We start from the raw sequence: 20,870 nt of genomic DNA on the forward strand, positions 1-20,870 counted from the left end.
TTTTCATTCTTAGCAACGAATAAAAGTTGTTTTAAAACTCGTAGCTAAAAAGATGCTGCAGAAACAAAAATATCTGAAGGTACGTGTAGAATTTAGCACTATTTTCTCAAATTAAATCTATACAAATAAACACAATTACAAGAATGAATTAATAACAGTCCACCATCAGAATAGGATGTGCTAACATAATGGTTCAATAATGATTCAAAAATGACATTTATAAATATACAACAAGATTTAACAGTTTTGTAAGCAACATACAGAGACCACTCACTAAATGCAAAAATTAATTGTGAAGAATCAGGTATAAGTGGTAGAAATAACTACCAACTAATCACATGTAAAAGTGAAAGTAATTAAACATGTTTAGGAGACTCAACTCTAAGAGCACTCACACAACTTACAATATATATTAAAATCCTGTAAATAACAGAAACAAAAAATGCCTAGTCAATAAAGCCTCACGAAACACAGTTTTTCCCAATTTGGAGACAGGGTTAAATTTTGCCAGGGCTGAATAAAGGAACTGTAATACTATTACAGTAACAAAACTGTAGAGTTAAAATGGCACTTCTAGCAAGTGTCTTTCTTACTCCTATCAAATGATAATAATGGTGGGGGGGGGAGTGGGGAAAAAGCCATCAAATAGATTTTAATTAATTGACTCTACTACATAGTCTTTCTGAGAATCTTTATGGAAGCAGACAACCTCATTTTCCTCCTATGGTGGTTTTCAACTGCCAACACTGTGTTTACCATTCTAATACCTATTTCCCAGCGCTATCAGAAATTCTTAACAACAGGGTAGGACTATGTAAACGAGGTGCTTGTGGACCACTACATGTATTGGAAATTTGATACTAATGCAAATAAATGACAGGGTACTCTTGTCGAGGTGGGACCATGAAAATAGGGTGTTTACCAGCCTAACCTGGTGGATTGGTGTGGTTGTCCATTCACTATACTTAAAATGAGCCTTCCCAGAGGCAGAAAGGGAATTCTAAGATCACCAAAAAATAAGCGTCAGGAGTGCCGTATGCATGTCCCCTAGAACCTGGGATACCTGTGTTGGGAACCTCCTCAACCCAAGAGAGCACATAATAGAAATAATCTTTTCATATAAAATACAATGTTGTTTATATAAAAACAAAATTCTAGATCCAAGAGATACTGTAATGTAAACAAGGTAAGCTTTATACATAGGCACAATAAAGCTTTATATAACAAAATAGGAGGTACACCTGAAAGGTTGCATAAAACTCAAACCCACTGTTCCTGAGTTGACTCTGGCTCAGAGAGATCCACACGTGTTAGAGTAGAACTCTGTAGACGTGTTAATGGTTGAGTATTTTGGAAGTAAATTGTCAGTCCATTCTTCAGGGATAATACCCAAGGGCATATGATATCATCTCAGATGCTTATACTAGAAACAAACTTCAAATTATTACAGAAGTGATTTATAAGAAGGGTGAGGTGTCTATAAAGGCAATGAAGTAATTTCTTGGTACTTTTGTGGATACAATATAAAAACAGCCATACCTGAAGGTCTTGCCACATCTTTTACATTAAAAAAAAAAGGTTTCTTACAGGGTGTTTTACAAGGCTTGTAGGGTGAAAGGCGCCTTTTCAACATGCCTTGTAGCCTTAAAGATTTCCTACAATGTGTTCTTTCATATGTCATTTAAAGGATTTGGGACACTTGTAGGCTTTCCAACATTCTGTACATTCACAGGGCTTCTCATCAGAGTGTGATGTGACTGCATATGTAATCGCAAAGAGGTAGGCCAAATAAAGTTTTTCCCACATTGTTGACATTCATAAGGTCTCTTGCCACTGTGTGTTATCATATGTTGCCGAAGGTTTGCAGGCATACTGTAGACTTTCCCACATTCCTTACATTCAGAGGGCTTCTCCCCACTGTGCATGTTGACATGTTGCTTAAAATATTTGGGACATCTGAAACCTTTGCCACAGTGCTTGCATTCATAAGGTTTCTGTTCACTGTGTGTTTCCTTGTGTCTATAAAGGCGAGAGACACAAGTAAAGGCTTTATCACACTGCGTACATTTATAGGGTTTCTCTCCAGTGTGCATTCTCTCATGGATTTTAAAGGATGAGTGAAAAGCGAAGGTTCTCTTACAGTACTTACACTCATAGGGTTTCTCTCCAGTGTGGATTCGCATATGCTCTCGTAAGTATGCGGGCGAACATAAGCTTTTCCCACATTCTTTACATTCATAGGGCTCTGCAGAGTGTTTTCTCATATGTTCTCGTAAGTATGTGGAAGAACTGAAGGATTTCCCACATTCCTTACACTCATAGGCCCCTCTAGTGTGCATTCTCGTATGTTCTCGTAAGTCTTCGGGAGAACTGAATTCTTTCCCACATTCCTTACATTCAAAGGGTTCTCCAGCATGCATTCTCATATGCTCTCGTAAGTGTGTGGGAGAACTGAAAGCTCTCCCACATTCCTTACATGGATAAGGTTTCTCTCCACTGTGCCCTCTTAAATGGACTTTAAGCTTGTGGGAATGCATAAACATTTTCCCACATTGGTTACATTTATAGGACTTTGTATCAGAGTGTGTTTCCATATGTGTTCTTAAGGACATGGGCCAACTGAATGTTTTCCCACAGTGTTTACATTCAAGGGGTGTCGCACCGGTGTGAGTTCTTATATGGCATTCAAGATATGAGGGAAACTTGAATGCTTTCCCACATTCTTTACATTCATAAGGTTTCTTTACACTATGACGTTGTAAGTGTCGTTTCAGGGAAGAGGAAAACGTAAACATTTTCCCACATTGCTTACATTCATAGGACTTTTCATCAGAGTGTGTTTCCATGTGTGCTTGTAAAGAGCTAGGTCTACTGAATGTTTTTCCACATTGTTTACATTCACAGGGTTTCTCACCAGTGTGAGATCTTATATGGCTTTCAAGGTGTGAGGGAAACCTGAAGGTCTTCCCACATTTTCTACATTCATAAGGTTTCTCTGCATTGTGCACTTTCACATGCTTTTGCAAATATTTTGGACAAGCAAAGACCTTGCCACACTGCTTACATTCATTTGGTTTCTCTTCACTGTGCACTTTCACATGTGTTTCAAAGGATTTGGAACAGATGAACTCCAGGCCACATTGCTTACATTCATAAGTTTTCTGTTCACCATGTGTTTTCTCAAGTCCATGAAGGGAGGAATAACAACCAAAGGAGTTCTCACATTCCTTACATTCGTAGAGTTTCTCTTGACTGTGTTGTCTTAAATGTAGCTTAAGAGACGAGGAATGCATAAAAGTTTTCCCACATACTTCACACGCAGGGCTCTCCTGATCTCTGTGACCACTCCCACATCCCCTAAAATTAAGAAGGAAGCGAGTGATTAGTATGACCACATTGTTACCATTGGCAGTGTACGGGTATGTTTTATGTGCTGTCTCAAAGTGAAATAACCAGAAAACTTGACTGAGGCCTTGATTAAAGTAATTACCCAAACTCGGTTTCTTATGGGTTTCCCGAGTACTACTTGTATCTTACACATAGTTCAGACCCTGCAGGTCTACATCATATGTATGAAACTGTAGTCTTGTGAACATTGTGAGCACGTCATTTAGTAAGGCTTCACGTTCTCTCTCTCTTCTAGATAGTATATACTGGGTAAGGAGATATTACTCACCTCGAATTCTGCTTCTGAATGTCACGGTGGTCTTCCACATACTGAATTTTCCCTTTACTTTCCAAATCAAACGAGGAAGTATAACTTAGGAAACTTTTTATTTTCTCATCAGAGATTTCATTCCCCAAAACGTCGTGCTGGGGATTTGATCCACTGGTGTCAGTCTGAACACGGTTATCTGTAAAAAAGGATGCTACAATATAGTTTGTGGAAAAGGGAGGAGAAAAGGCCTTTTTGGATTCCTTTTCTTATACTGAGGCAGAACGCTAAACAACTTTTTCAAGTAACGCGGAACAGGTAAGCAAAGGGAGACTGGGGGCTTTGCAGAAAGGATCCACACGGCAGTCCGTTCACTAAGAAGTCCTCTGCTGTAGATCTGACCCCATTTTGGTATGGAACTGTCAGCCATAGGGTGGATGTAAAACTAAACTTCTTATTGTGAATTACACAAGGTTTTACCAAACAAATCATCAGTTTGACATTTCAAAGCCCTGTACATTTTGTTTCATCTCATCATAACCTCTAAGGAATCTGAGTCTGTTTTCACTCCTCCTTCTTTTCTAGCCCTTCTGAACTTTGTCTTCAGGTAAATACTGTCTTTGAGCTAAAATGGTTGGCTTTTCTATGGTGTGTGTACCTCGCTAGTATTGTTGGGTTTTTCTTTCAGACCTATTATTTAGATAAATATTGAACCATGGAAGCAAGTTCAGTTCCAGGCATGAAGGGTGACAAAGGGCCAGAGCCTTGGAGATTCCAGACGAGCAGTTTCTTACTCACAAGTAAGTCTGGCCTCTTTATGATTTTGAGATGTGTTCCACATCTTCTCATTCTATGCAAGACTTTACTAGTAGGTGAGCAGTATGTTCGGGCCTCAGGTTGTGGCCACTGATGCTTGCCTCATCCACTATACGAATGGTTCATGTATCTTTGTATTACCATGTATCTTTGATTGGAGAGACCAATCATTGTATCTTATATGACTGCACACAAATGTTTACACTTTAGGTACTGTTCACCACTGCCCTTATGAACTGTGTTGTTTCAAGTGACTTTGGAGTCCCTTGGGATAGTGGTCCTCAGTTCCAAAAAAATATTTGCACTTTTTAGAAATAGAGTACCAATACATTCTTTGAAGGATCTAACCGTCTAGTCCCTTAGAATCCAAGAACATTAACAGTTCATACCACCCACAGACGCCATCTATAACAGATATTTCCTACAGGATGGGCTCTGGGGCTTATATAAATAGGATATTAGCATAAAAGATTTCCGGAGAAATACAGCAACTCACATGACCAAATGCTATTTTTTTAACAGAAAGTCTTCCTTTCACAAGGATAATATGAGAATGAATGAAAATTGAAAAGAAAAAGATAAACTGCAAAGTACATTTTGCTAGATTTCTTTGAGAGCCCTTATTCCCAAAGTTAAGGTCATCTTTCTCAAAGATGAATTGATTCTTCTAATTTCGATATCTAAATATGATCACAGTATTAAAAACCTTCTTCACTATAAAGATTCTTGCCTTCCTGGAGTCCCAGATGCCTCCTTCCAATGTCTGTAGTCCCAATGGGAAAAGGTAAAGAATGGTACAGCTGATATTGTGTTGATGTGATAAAGCTTATACATGGGGAGGACTATGAAGGGCAAGGCAGCTGAAGGTGGATATGAGGAGGTTCGACTGCAGCAAAAAATGAAAAAAAGTCAGTGTGTTTGAATTGCATTAGTGCATAACTCTCACAGGGCTCAAAGCCACAAAGCTCCTTTGTGCTCCAGAGTAGATGCCTAAATCTATAAATTTCGGCTGCTATTATAATCAAGAGAATTCAAAAATCACTTTAATATAAAACCATTTCATGGTAAATAGGCCTGCAATTCTTCCTCTAACACATTGCTTTATCTCAGCCCAAATCAAAATAGGACCACATGGAAGATACATTTGTTCCAAAAAAGACTAAGGGAAGAAACGATGCCCTCCTCACCGACTGATTCCAAGTTCCAGAAGGTTTCCAGCATGACATCTTTGTAGAGATTCCTCTGAGTAGCGCTCAGCAATGCCCACTCTTCTCGAGTGAAGTTCAGAGTGACATCCTCAAAGACCACCGAGCCCTAAAAGATAGCACATATTGTTTCAGCAAGGTATCAGTATGTGTGGGAGGAAGAGGGAGGCAGCCAGCAGGAAAGGCTGGGCTCAAGTCACAGAATTCTGAACCACAGGCACCTAGCACTCTTATGGGAGATAATGATTTTTTAAAAATCATTTCATGGGGGGGGGCTCGTAGAAATCTCATCACAATCCATCCGTCCATCCATTGTGTCAAGCACATTTGTACATCTGTTATGATCATTTTCCAAACATTTTCTACTTGAGCCCTTGGTATCGGCTCTTTATTTCACACCCCCTCCCTCCGTCATGAACCCTTGACAATTTATAAATTATTATTATTCTTTCATGTCTTACACTGACTGGTATCAGTCACCCTTCACCCATTTTTTTTTTTTGTTCGCCTTCTTGGGAGGGGGTTATATGTTCATTATTCTGATCAGGTCCTCCTTTCTCTTCCCACCGTAACCTTCCTCTCCCGGTATGGCTACTCTCATTATTGGTCCTAAGGGGTTCATCTGCCCTTCATTACCTGTGTTTTCCCCTCTTATATGTACCCATGTACGTGCTGTGGTTTAGGGAGATATGTAGGGTACAACTGAGGTCGTGATAGTGGGGAGGGGGTAAGCATTGGGCCAAGGGCATGGTGCCCCAACAGACTGGACGGGAAAACACTCCTAAACGCCAATAAATGATCCTTGAACTAACTACAAGCTTTTCTTTCTTCTTCTTTTTTTTTTTTTTGGTCATTGGTTTGTTATTGTTTTGTTGTATATTGTTGGTTTTGCTGTCTTGTTTTTGTGAATATTATTATATCCACAGGTCTGTCTGTCTAAATAAGATAGGCTGGATGAACAATCTGGAGGAGAAAACAACTGGGCCGACTGTTTCAGGAGGACATGGGAGAGGGGGAGGTGGGGGGTAAGGAAGTGGTGTTAACAAACCCAGGGACAAGGGAACAACAAGTGATCTAAATTGGTGGTGAGGAGGGTGTGTGAGGCCTGGTAGGGCATAATCAAAGGTAATGTAACAACGAGGAATTGCTGAAACCCTGAGCATGATAGTGGGACAGGAGGAAAGTCAAGAGAAATAGAGGAAAGAGCTGGGAGGCAAAGGGCATTTGGTATAGGCTCAGTATATATATGCAAATATGAGGATGGGAAAATAAATCTATGTGCATATAATTGTAGGTTTCGTATTAAGGTAGCAGAAGGACATTGGGCCTCCACTCAAGTACTCCCTCAATGCAAGATTACTTTCTTCTATTAAGTTGGCATTCTATGATGCTCACCTTCCTGACACAACTGCTGAAGACAAAGTGGGTACATAAGCAAATGTGGTGAAGAAAGCTGATGGTGCCAGGCTATCAAAAGGTATAGCTTCTGCGGTCTTAAAGGCTTTAAGGTAAACAAGCGGCCATCTAGCTCAGAATCAACAAAGCCCACATGGAAGAAGCACACCAGCCTGTGTGATCACGAGGTGCCAAAGGGATCAGTTATCAGGCATCAAAGAACAAAAAAAAAAAAATCACATCTCTGGGTGTACACCTCCATGATACGATCGCTGAAGACAAATGGGTGCATAAGCAAATGTGGCGAAAAGCTGATGGTGCCCGACTATCAAAAGGTATAGCGTCTGGAGTCTTAAAGGCTTGAAGGTAAACAAGCAGCCATCTAGCTCAGAAACAAGAAAGCCCACATGGAAGAAGCACACCAGCCTGTGCGATCACGAGTGTCGAAAGGAGCAAGTATAAAGCATCGGAGATCCCCTTGCAGAGGGATCAAGGGAGGAGACGAGCCAGGCAAGGTGCGATGTAGCAACAATGAAAAATACAACTTTCCTCTAGTTCTTAAATGTTTCCTCCCCACCCTCCCACCCGCATCACAATCCCAATTCTACCTTACAAGTCTGGCCAGACCAGAGGATGGACACTGGTACAGATAGAGACCAGAACCAGAGGGAATCTAGGGCAGATGATCCCTTCAGGAACAGTGGTGTGAGTGGTGATACTGGGAACGTAGAGGGAGGGTAGGTTGGAAAGGGGGCCCGATTACAAGGATCTACATGTGACCTCCTCCTTGGGGTACAGACAACAGAAAAGTGGGTGAAGGGAGACGTCGGACAGAGCAACATATGACAAAACAATAATTTATAAATTATCAAGGGCTAATGACAGAGGGGTCAAGGGGAGGGGAAAAATGAGGTGCTGATGCCAGTGGCTTAGGTGGAGAGCAAATGTTTTGAGAATGATGAGGGTAATGAATATACAAATGTGCTTTACACAATTGATGTATGTGTGGATTGTAATAAGAGTTGTATGAGCCCCCAATAAAACGATTAAAAATAAAATAAACACCAAAAAAAAAAAAAAAGGAAAGAAAATCCTGTGTGGACTGGGAGAAAACTTTCAAACACAACTTGCAATCATTGGAGAAACCAGGCTGACTGGATAGATTCATGGGAACCCCTTGACTATGGCCCTTGCCCTTCAGATCGGGAATGGCACTCACCATGCTTGAATAATCAACCAGTTAAGGGTCCCCTTTCCCCACGGACAACATTGAGAACATTAGACAAGAGGAGGAACGGGAACAGGAACAGGATAAGGACGACGGTACACGGACAGGATTGTAAAAGATGAGCTGGAGGAGACTGTAAATATGATCAGGTTAGTAAGCTCTGACCAGAGCTCTGTAAAATGTTGTTTTTTTTAAAGATATTTTAAAAGACATCTAACACTACAAAAGCGATGCTAGGGAAAATAGGCTTGGAAACCATGATGGTTAACCTACCTACTCTACACTTTCAGGTCCACTGCTTTATGCCAACTTCTTCCTGAAACCTTTATTAGTTGGTCTATGTCTTGTTAACTTCAAAAGGCCCCCAGAGCCCACCCCTAGTCCTCTCGGGTATGCCATTAACCAAAGAACTCACCAGCCTTTTATAGCATTTTTCTCTGTCAAGCAACGGAATTATATAAAGTCAACTCCTCCCCCAGAGAATACTACCTTAGCAATGCCTCCTACCTTTGTGTCTGTTACAGTCTCAACTGTCAAACACATGGCGCAATCCTACTAAGCATGACATTCACTCATCTCTACAAGATTAGGTTCCAAAGAGCAGGTTATTGCATGGACTGGAGGATACCTGCATCATCGAACAGATGGGAAAGCACTTCATTACATAACTGCCAAGCCACTGAGAATCACGGCCTCGACCAGTTGGCACATGACCTTCCCCATCACAGCCAGCATTCCTTTCTTCCAGCACTTGTTAACTGTCAGGCATATGCCATTAGTAAAACAGTAGGATAAATCTTTTACCATTGTCCTAAGTGTAAAGTGTCAGATAAAGAGACTCCGGAGGAGAGGCATAGTTGTGGTACAGCTTCAGCCTATAATTAAAGATTTTTCTAAAGAGGGGCTTATTGCACCAACCCTTGCCATACCACCACCGAGTTGATTCTGACTGACGGCAACCCTACAAAGGGTTCCTGAGGCTGTAAATTCGTATGGGAGGGGACAGCCTCATCTTTCTCCCTAGGAGCTACTGATGGGGTTGAAACACCAACCTTGAGATCAGCAGGAAGTAGTCCAACATTTACCCAGGGTCCGGGGATCAGAGATGTCTCTGTTCAATTTCTAATTTACATGTATATGAAATAATGGAGCATTTTCATCCACCGTGTAAAGGGAATCCACTCAGTGATATGGGATGTTAATTGAACTAATATCTCAAAGTTTTTTCCACAGCAGGGAAACCAAATACAAACCAGCTGCCATCAGCTGGGCTCAAGGCGATCTCCTGTGTGCCCAGAGTAGAACTGTGCCCTAGACAGTTTGTTTCCAAAGCAGACTGCCAGACCTTTCTTCTGAGGTACCCCCGGTTGATTTATTTGCTGAGCACTCAAACCTTTGTGTCACATGCCCACCCATGAAAGTGAAAAATAAACCAAAGAAAACCTATGGGACATTTCTGAATCTTCTAAAGAAATCAATTCTCCCTCAACTTTTCTGTGCAATCAGATTCAAATTTGAAAACATCAGAATTGCCTATCTGGTTCAAAATGATGAAGAGCTAGACCTTTTGAAAAATGGCATTATTCACAGAAGTGTGAATTTTAGCCTCTCTTGGAGAGTCAGTTGAACCCTGGTGGTGCATGGTTACCCATGGGGCTGCAAGATGCAAGGTCAGCAGTTCAAAACCACCAGCTTCTCCAAGGAAGAAAGACAGGGCTTTCTAGTCCCATAAAGAGTTACTTTGTCCATTGCACATACACTCACAGAGGGTCCCAGGGAAGGAATCAGTAACCCAGGGTGCAGCATAGAAGCTATGACACACGAAATATTTCTCCAATTCTTTAATGTTCCCTCCCCTCCCAAACATGATCATGAGCCCTGGCTGGACTTACACATCCGGCTGGACTGGAGCATGTACACTGGTACAGATAAGAGTGCTCGACACACAATAAATTCAGGAACAATAGTGGGAGTAGTGATATAACATGAGGGTAGGGGGAGGAACGGGGATTTCAGTGCTGGTGGCTGTGCTGATGTGGAGGGGAAACCTGGGAGGCAGAGATGCTCAAAACTCACTGCTGCCTCATAACCACCCCGAAGGACAGGCGAGAACCGCCCCTGTGGGCTTCTGAGGGTAGTTCTTTACCGGAGTGGACATTCTCGTCTTTCTCCCAAGGAGCGGCTGGTTGTTGCCAACTACTGCCCTTGCGGTAAGCTGACTGATATGTCCCCACTACGCCACCGGGGCTCCTTGTTGTAGCAATAAAGGAAAAACAACAAAAAAGCAGTGTACAGACAACTCAGCAAGTTTCTGTGTAGAAACACCACCCTCATCAGCCCCAGACTTCATCCAGATGATCCACAAGTGTCCACCAGGGGGACATATTACTTCAACTGGCAAAATGCCAACGTCATCCAACTCTACTTCACCCACAGGAAATTTTCATGACTTGTGATTTCTTTGTTTCTTGTAAAGTATGCATGTAGTAAACGCAATGAATAATCGATGCCTCTGAATGACGGTGCTGGCAGAGTATTGAACATACCCCGGCCTGCCCAAAGAGGACATAGATTGTCTTGGAAGAAGGAAGGTCAGAATGCTCCTGAGAGGCAAGGAGGGTGAGGCTTCTCATGTGTTCAGATATGTGATCAGAAGAGAGCAGTCCCCAGAGAAGGTCATCATGTCTGGTACAGTAGAGGGGCAGCAAAAGAGAGGAAGGTTATTGATGAGCTGGATTGACCCAGTGACTGTAACAGTGGCTCACACTTCACAGCATGAGGATGGCACAGGACCCGGTGTGTTCCTCTCTGTTGTGCATAGTGTGTCTATGAGTCAGAGCAGACTCAACAGCACCTAACAACATGCATGTGGGTATGAGATGGATTCACACAATGGGTTTGGAAGCTGGCTCAAACACAGGGAATGCTTGTTTCAGTCTGTGGTGCCTGGGATCCCGCTGAGGCAGACTATAGTTGGACTCCATAGCATCTAGCAATAATAAGGGACAGATACATATCTGTGAGTTTATTTGTAACATTTCCAACACCCAAAGAAAAACAGTTAGGCTTTGTGTTAGACAGGGTTCTCCAGAGAGACAAAACCAGATTGCTAGCAATTTTCTATATATATTTATAAAAACAAGTATATAACACAAGAAATGAACTGTTAAATTATTAAGCAGTACCAATGGCTCAGTGCAACTCACTCCCCTTAGAGAGTTGTGAGACACTAGCAGTCCTTTAAGTCTTGAGGGCTGCCAATTCGTCCTCTGTAGAGAGATTTGGGATACACATAGACACATACACACACACACACGCAATAAAGAGCAAGGCAGGTAACCATCTGTCCGTCCCCAGCTCCAGAGATGTACATTCCAATTGTGTGGGCTTAAAGGGACCTCAACTTACAGTGACACAGTCCACCGGCTAGGCGACCACAGGTTGTGTAGGCTCTAAATTGAGGTACAGAACAAGCAAGGCAGCCACATACTGGTCTGATAATCAAAGAGCGAGACAGAAAGGCGAGGCTCACTGAGACATTTATCTGTACTCCCTTCAATTAATCCCACTTGTGTTTATCATCCAGGCTGGCACAATAAACTAACCAGCTCAGGCTTTATTAAGATATGGATAATAAAACCAGCAATAATGGGGGGTGGAGGTGGGGAGATATGAGGTATTCAAGTTATCAAGAGCATTTAAGATGAAGCACCTGGCTTACGCAAAATGACCAATTTAGGGTCTGGAGTAGAAATCCATTCTTGCTTCTGCTAACGGAGGAAATCTTCCCTCTATAATCAAACAGACGCAGAACACACTAGCTTGCTCCCAGAGGGGATTCAGGCACAAATCATTACTTGAAACCCCTAACACAGGAAGTTCTCAGAAAATATGCTGCTGTACAGAACCATTACAGTGGAAGGGACCGCCAAAAGGACAAACAAGCCTGACTCAGGAGAAGCATGGCCACAGCGCTACTTAGAGCCCTTTGATGACAAGACGTCATCTTACACACTTGGACATACTGTCAGGAGACCGGTCCCCAGAGGACATCATGCTTAGTAAAGTGGAAGGTCAGAGAAAAAGAGGAAGACCTTGGACAAGACAGATTGACACAATGGCTGCATCAAAGGCTCAGGCACAGCAGCAACTGTGAGGGCGGCACAGGACCACACTGTGTTTCATTCTGCTGAGCACAGGCAAAGAACCAACTCCAAGGCACTTAACCACACAAACAGTTATTTTCAACTTGTCTTTTTTGCCATGTGAAAATAGCACTCAGACGAACCTCCTTTAGAAACGCCTGCACCGCACATTCTCCAAGAGGTTCACGATCTAGCAATCCTGTTGGCTGGCCGATTTCAGAACAAGCTCTATACCGACACTGTCCTGTCACCGTCTGCAGATCCAGCTGTCAGCATCTTTAGTGCCCTCACTGACTCAGGGTGAGGCAGCTTGCCTCCACCTTCTAAGAATGGTAGGCCCTGTGCCTTGTCAACGTCCTGGGTCATTATTTTGCCTTAGATTCTGACTTCATTCCTTTTGCATGTGTCATGAAGTTCCCGATTCAAATCATCCTGGAAACCCTTAATAAGTCTTTGTTTTATTTTGAAATCACATTCAAAGGTTGTTTTTCTGTTTCCTTTGCTATAACATGACTTACCAGGACAGACTTACAGCATGTTGTCTGAACAGAAACTCATCCCAAACTAGGGACCAGTGTATCAACACCCCTTTGATAGGTCAACAAGAGTCAGAATCAACGGAGTCTCCCTCCAAGTCTGACCTTTGTAGACGCCCTCCAACTACAAATGACTCTCTGAATCCCCACCTCACACTCTGCTCACTGGCATCAGGTTAGTTCAGACTCACCTCAACTCTCAAACACCCAGCACAGTGCCATCCAGTCAGTTCTGACCCATGGTGGTGGTGGATGCCACTGAGTCAGTTCCAAACCCGAGCGACCCTCAGCACAACAGAAGGAAACACTGCCCGGTCCTGCTCCTTCGCCACCACTGTTCCTATGCTTGAGCCCTTGTGGCAGCCACTGTATCAGTCCATCTGGTTGAAAGTTTCCCTCAGTGTCGCAGCGCCTCTATTTACCAAGATGATGTTCTTCTCCCAGGGCTCGTCCCTCCTGGCAACTGCATGCAGAGCATGGAAACATTCGGATCCCTTACTAGCCCTAGGTAGGCTTTCAGAGGCTGCACACCTTGACGGGAGCAGACTCGCTCACCTTTCTCCCATAGACTGGCTGGTGGGTGTGAATGCCCACCTTCCAGTTAGCAGTTCAATACCCACTATTGCCCTAGCGCTCCTTACTCATAGTGGAAATTACAAAGCAACAAGTTACAGCCCAAAGAGGGGGCAGTGCCCAAGCACACCCACAGCAGGCTCTCCCCCACTGCTGGGTCGGGAACAGGCTGCAGAGGGGATGCTCCCAGAAGACCACTCAGGGACTTCCTTTGCAGGCTCAAGGTTGGGCTCAGCTTGGAGTCCCCTCCCTCAGTCCTTTGCTTCCTATGCCAGGTGAGTCACCTGCAGTCTCATGCCTCAAAGACCACTCTCCCCACTGTCTGCAGTTTCCACTTTCAGCTTGTCCTGTCCTCCAGGATAGAGGCTAGCTAGGACTTTCTATGGCACCGATTCCACTCTTTTCATTTAGTTATGTATTTCTAACAAGTCATTTTATTTAGTTACTTATTTCTAACAAGTCACTTCTTATCACAACTCATACATCAATTTTAATAAGCCCATGTGTATATATGTTGTCATCATTTCCAAAAAATATTTCTTTCTACTTGGATCCTTGGTATCGGCTCCTATTATTTTCCTGCCTCCCCCTTTTTTTAACTTGCAAAATTATAACATCACAGTTTTACATTTCTCCCCTGGGTGAGTCCATCCAAACCAAGTATTGAAAATCTGTCCAACATGTGTTTCTTGTGTCCGTTAGAGAAGACATCAAGTAAATCCAATGGTTTGGAGTCCCAGTAATGGACTCATACACGTTTGTTTCTCTACTTGTGCTACGGCATTCTGTATGGCTTCCGAGACCTGCAAGATGCTGCCCCTTTTTTGACAGTGTACTTCAGTAAACTATTACCCCCACTACCACCACCACCACCACCCCCTCTGCACTCCCGTTAGCTATGTGTATGCCGAATAACAGAACCCTGCTCAGCCTTCCAGGCATTTTTGAGAGATCCCATTAACGAAACTGCAATCCAAAACTAACAGGAAAATGACGGTGTGCACTGCCATACAAAAACCTAAAAGCAATCAATCGGCGTGGGATCTCAATAAGGAGTTCATCCAACACATTCTTGGGCAAACCCTGGAGGGAGGAGAAAATGTCGGGGCCTAGAATGTTCCCTAAAATCTGTGGCAAAAATATTGTCAAAAACTGCCCGGGCCACACTCTGAGGCAATGTGGGGCAGGAACCAGTATGAAGAAGTTCTTGGCAGAACCAAAGTCACAAACTCCGCGGCTTACACGGGAGAGTGAAGGTGAGGCCTATGAACCCTGACAATCCACTTCTCCATCCAATTCACTTCAGGTGTGCACCTACCTGTGATCTTACCCCCGCCCCCGCGGCCCGGACACAACCCCCTACCCCCGCCCCCCAATTAAATTCCAATGGAAGGACACTCCTCCACACGAGTCCCCACAGGAAAACAAAATGAGCAACAAGGACTGGCCAGGTAAAATTTAAGGAAGCTGCAGTTGAGTCTGCAAAGGAATCAGAGCCCCAGGGGTACACAAAGGCCACAGCACACTGCTGACTCAGAGCCTGCTCCACCAGACCCTGCCCAGCACAGCAAACACCGCCTGCAGGGTGATAAGTATTTCTGCTCTCAGATTGCAAACTTGTGGCAAACCCAAGTTGACTTCAGGAAAGTTCCAGATGCAAGGCCCAGATGCCAGCAACCCCCACAGTCCCCATAAAGCAGGCAGGACCTTGCAGATGCCCTCCTGGCAGTTCCAGAGAGACAAAAGCTGATGGCTTAACTTCCCTGTGAAAACACCCGGACTGCCTGGGACTGCCAGTTAGCATTGGGGGGGGGGGGTGAGGGGGGGGTCAGTCCCAGAGCACCGCCCACTCCTCCTCCAGCAGCAGACCCTGAAAACCTTAGCTCGACAAAAATGGCTGACATCCGCTTCAATCCGACCCCATTTTTTCAGACTCCATTTTGGGTAAACTTTTTATTCTGAACCCAGGTACCCTCCTTAGCAAACACGCCAGATGCAAAAACCGCGCGCGCATGCGTGCGTGTAAGAGAGAGAGGGAGACCCTGCAGGGCTCGCGGTCGGTCGCGGTCTGGGGCCATCTGGGGAAGGCTGTCTGAGACAGAGGGAAGGTGGCGCCCGCAGAGAAGGGCTGGTTTGAAGGTCCCGCAGCACGACCGTGTCCCCGGCCCCACCGCGTCCCCGCGACGCTGTTCCTCAGGGACAAGCTGCTGCTCTGTTTACGGCCCTGGTGGCGCTGCGGATGAGGCGCCGGGCTGCTAACCGCAAGGTCAGCCATTCGAACCCCCGCCGCTGCACGCGCAGGAGAGACCTGAGGCTTTCGGAGCCCGTGAGGACAGACGGACGGACTCAGGCAGGACCCCCAGGGCAGTTCTCCTACGTCCTGCAGCGTCGCAGGGTCGAAGCCACTTGACGGCCCGGACTGTTTTTCTTGGGGCCCCAGTGGCGAAAAGCCTTGTCTGGTGACTGAAGGTCGCGCAGCCGCCCGCCACCACCTCTCCAACCCGCGGACCCTCGTCCCTGGCGGCCGGTGACACTCTTAGGTTGTCCAGTGGGCGCTGTCTGCGCGTCTGTCTGTCCTCAGTCGCGGTGCCCTCCCCTCCGAGTGAACACCTTTCCCTCACAAACAGCCCTGACTTCGTCCGTCCCGCGTGAGGAGACCCTGCGGACGCGGAGGAGCGGTTGTTCCCTCGGCGTCAATTAGGGACAGCGTCCCCTCGGCGCGCCCCTTGCCCGGGCCCGCGCGCGCCCTCAGCGCCCCGACCGCGCGGACCGTGAGGAGAGCGCGGCTGGGTTCGGCGCGGCGCCGCTCGCAGAGCGCTCTCCCGGCGGGCTGGGCGCGCGGACGCTGCCGGCGGGCTCCAACGGCCGCCCTCGCCCTCCTCGTCCCCCGCCCGCGCTCACCATGCCGGGGTTCGCCGGGTGGACGGGGTCCTCTCGGCGGGGACAGGACCCGCGGAAGAACGCGGACGGGACCTTGGCAAACCCAGGAGGCGCCCAGCGGACACCTCAGAGCAGATTTAAGAACCGGCCTCCCGCCCCGACTCCGGATTGGACAGGGATAGTGGTCCCGCCCTCGGCGATGATGATTGGACGATGCTCGTGACCGCTTCTGGGAATGGGGCTGCAGCCTATATTCAGGGGCGGGCTTTCGCCTCAGCCCCGCCCCCGGGCGCTGCGCTTTTAACCCTTGTGCTGCCGGAATAGGCCTTTGTCCTCTGGCCTTTGGGAGACTTGGAAGCGTTTTAAGAGGAGCAAACCGGCTCTGTCCAGAACATCCATGGGTGCCCAGTTTTGGGTAGGGGACAGGCTATCCAGGCCTCAAGGCTTCTCCCTGTACTACCAGCTGATGGACAATTCTCAGAACTGCCTCCTTGAATAACCATCTTTCCTCCCCACCTGCAAGGCTGGATGGTTAGATTCAGGAAGAACATAGTCACAGTGGAAAATTCCCAGGGGCTGCAGCCCTAACACCTCCCCAACCGGACCCTCCTCAGCTCCTCCTTTAGAATCCCACCACTTTCCTCACTGAGCAGGGACTTCTGTGGACTACCTGCTAGACCCAGGAACCTCTTCCAAGAGCTTTTCTTCTATTAAAGAGCTGTTACAGCCTCTAAACTTTTTCTCTTTGTCCTCATGCTTTAGTGTACCTTACACTCAGCCCGAGAATCAAGCAGAACTTGTGGTGACCAATGATACAGTGACTGCTTCTCCCTTACCTCATAATTTTGGACTTTAGATCAGGAAACTCAGGATCCTTCAGTGCATGTCCTCTCAGCTAGGTTTGGTGCCTGTACCCAACAAATTTGTTGAGGCTGCAGCTGGTTCTCTGGCTCCATCATGAGCCGCAAAACAATCCACATAATGCCATCTTGCTACCACTTGTCTGTCAGCTGCCTTACAGTGGAGGCTTGTGTGTTGCTGTGATGCTGGAAGCTAGGTCACTGCTGAACGTGGTGGGAGATCCTGCTGAAGGATGGGTCCAGCAGGTCCTAGGGCTTCTGAATATAAGTGCAAAGAGCTGCTTCACTGTAGGGGGGTCTGCCATGGTGATGGGAGGGGAGCCTTCTGGATTGTCATTTCTAGCTGGGGCACGACTCAAAGTTAAGAACAATTGCAAAAGTATTCTCGTGTTTGGAAGTTGGAGTGTGTCAACTATGAATTTAGGAATACTGAAAGTCGGCAAAAAATGAAATGCAACGCATGAAGATGGATATCCTAAGGCTGTGGTTCTCAACCTTATTAATGCCACGATCCTTTAATACTGTTCATGTTGTGGTGACCCCACAAACGTGAAATTATTTTCATTGCTCCATTATAACTGTAATTTTACTACTGTTACGGATTCAGAGGCCTACATGAAAGGGTTGTTTGACCCTCAAAGGGATCTCAACCCACAAATTGAGAACCGCTGACATAGAAGAATTCCAGTTTCCTGTGGTTCATAATCTTGGGAATGGGCTCAGTGCCCCTTGTTGTCAGACAGCCCCCTATCTTCCTGGATATCCTAAGGCATTAGAGAGCTGAACTGAACATAGGGGCCATTTAGAGTCAGAATTTTTTTCTTTTTTTAATCATTTCATTGGGGGATTTGACAGTTTAACAACCCGTGCATTCATAGTGTCAAGCACATTTATTTATAAGTATATTACCATTATTTTCTAAACAATTTATTTCTACTTCAGCCCTTGGTATCAACTCCTCCTTTTCCCCCTTCCATCTGCACCTTCCCACCCTCGTGAACCTTGATAAATTATAAATTATTATTATTTTTCATATCTTACACCATCCGCTGTCTCTCGAGTCAGGAAGTCTTATGACTTACTATACCAAGCTTCCGGATGCCACACTCCCCTTCACATCATGCAGCTTCTCTGGTGATTTGCGCAGCATCTAGAGTGAACAAGTATGGGGAGAGGATACACCCTGATGCACACCTTTCCTGATGTTACACTATGCAATCTGCCTCTGTTCACACGCTGCCTGTTACTCCCGTCCAAATTCCTCATGAGCTCAATGTACTGTTCGGATCCCTCTTCTTCTCAAGGTCATTGACAGTTTATTATGGTGCACACAGGCAAAAGCCTATGCATTGTCAATGAAATACATGTAAACATCTTTCTGGAATTCTCTGCTGTAAGCCAAGATCCAGCTGACACCATCAATGATATCCCTTGTTCCATGTCCTCTTCTGAATCCCATCTGAACTTCTGGCAGTTCCCTGTCAATGTGCTGTTACAACCATTATTGGATGATATTAAGTAAAATGTTACTTTTTTCTGATACCAATAATATCATTTTATGATTAGAGCACCCTGTTGGGTCATGTGGTAGTTACATAATCTGGTGATAGTTTGAGAGGATTAAGGGTAAAGGGGTGGAGTCTAGTCTGTCAATGGGTTCATAGCCAATGAGGCCCCTGTGTGGGCATGGCCTTCCCTGAGAATCCTGGGATAGCTGCATTTTCTTCCTTGGAGGCAGGAGGGACTCTCTGCTCACTCCCTGAGATGATGCTCTACTAAGGAGACACATGGTTCTGTGCCCTGGGAGCTGGAGAAGCCACATGGAGCTACACTGAGGCAACCAGATGTTTGGGAATTAGAGGAGCCACGTGGTGACCCAGGCCCGTGCTGAAATGCTTACAATGCCACGAATCCAAATATTGTCTACCCAATGTCCTTGGATCATCCTGCATTCAGTGTCATTGCATGTGTTTTGTGAATCTGAAGAGGACTTTATAGACAGGCATCAGACATATGGGCGAATATTAGGCTTATGGGCTTTATCTGGACTGGGCTGGAATGTTTTCGCCATACTCAACTGCTCCTGTATATAAACTTCTTTCTTTAAAAAAATCATTTTACTGGGGCTCATGCAACTCTTCTCACAATCCGCACATAATCAATTGTGCAATGCACACTTATACATTCATTGCCCTCATCATTCTCAAAACTTGTTTTCTGCTTGGGATCCTGGAATCAGCTCCTCCTTTTCCTTCCCCCCCTCCCTCCCTCCCCACTCTCCCTCATGAACCTTTGATAATTTATAAATTATTTTATCTATCTTATACTCCCTGGTGTCTACCTTCACCTACTTTTCTGTTGCCCATCCTACAGGGAGGAGGTTATATGTAGATCCTTGTGATTGGTTCCCCCTTTCTACCCTCCTCTCCCTCCTGGTATTGCCACTCTCACTGCTGGTCCTGAGGGTTTCATCTGTCCTGGATGCTCTGTGTTTCCAGTTCCTATATGCACCACTGTGTATCCTCTGGCCTAACCAGGTTGGCAAGGTAGAATTGGGATCATGATAGTTGTGGGGCGGAAGCATTTACGAACTAGAGGAAGGTTGTGAGTTTCATTATTGCTACACTGAACCCTGAGTGACTCATCTCCTTCCTACTACCCCTCTGCAAGGGATGTCCAGTTTTCTACAGGTGGGCATGGGGTCCCCATCACATGCTCCCCTAATTCACGATATGATTTCCCCCCAACCCCTGTGCCTTTGGAGCTTGATACCTGGTCCCCACAACCCTTCATGATCACACATGTGGGTGTGCCACTTCCATGTGGGCTTTGTTGCTTCTGGGCTAGATGGCCACTTGTTTACTTTCAAGCATTTAAGACCCCAGATGCTATATCTCTCGATACCCGGGCACCACCAGCCTTCTTCACCACACTTACTATTGCACACATTCGTCTTCAGCGTTTATATGGGGAAGGTGAACACACATTGATGGTTTTTGTTCATTGGTGTCTGCTACCTGATCCCTTCAACACCTCATGATCACACAGGCTTGTGTGCTTCTCCTCTATTGGCTTTGTTGCTTATGATCTAGAGAGCCACTTGTTTACCTTCAAGCCTTTGAGACCCCAGACGCTATATCTTTTGATAGCTGGGCACCATCAGCTTTCTTCACCACATTTGTTTATGCACATGTCTGTCTTCAGCAATCATGTAGGGAAGGTGGGTATCACGGAATGACCATTTAGCTGAGCAAAGTGCTCTTGTATTACAGGAATGCGTACGAGGAAGCCCAATGTCCACCTGCTACCCTACTACTGAACCTATAAATATATGCACATAGGTCTATTTCCCCCATAATCATAAATATTTACTTATGTACATGTCTGTATTTAGGCGTTTATGTATACCCTTTGCCTCCTACTCTTTCCTCTATTTCCTTATGCTTTGCTTCTGTCCCACTACCATGTTCAGCCTTCATTCTGGTTTCAGTAATTCCTCTCAGTGACCTTGCCCTTGGTCACTCCCTACGAGTCCTCCCATCCCCTCCCTCCACTGGTTTTGAACCACTCCTTATTC

General features: G+C 45.4%; 1 protein-coding gene across 1 annotated transcript; it reads right to left on the reverse strand.

Annotated features, from left to right (window-relative positions):
• Positions 1-250: 250 nt before the first annotated feature.
• LOC142443514 (uncharacterized) lies at positions 251-16,556 on the reverse strand. The gene is given in 5 exon segments (XM_075544857.1): positions 251-1,752; positions 1,755-3,357; positions 3,677-3,854; positions 5,659-5,785; positions 16,455-16,556. Coding segments are annotated over 5 exon segments (1,986 nt in total). The 5' UTR covers positions 16,458-16,556; the 3' UTR covers positions 251-1,677.
• Between the last annotated feature and the right edge of the window lie 4,314 nt (positions 16,557-20,870).

This window comes from Tenrec ecaudatus, chromosome 1 (assembly GCF_050624435.1).
Source record: "Tenrec ecaudatus isolate mTenEca1 chromosome 1, mTenEca1.hap1, whole genome shotgun sequence".
Lineage (NCBI taxonomy): Eukaryota > Metazoa > Chordata > Mammalia > Afrosoricida > Tenrecidae > Tenrec > Tenrec ecaudatus.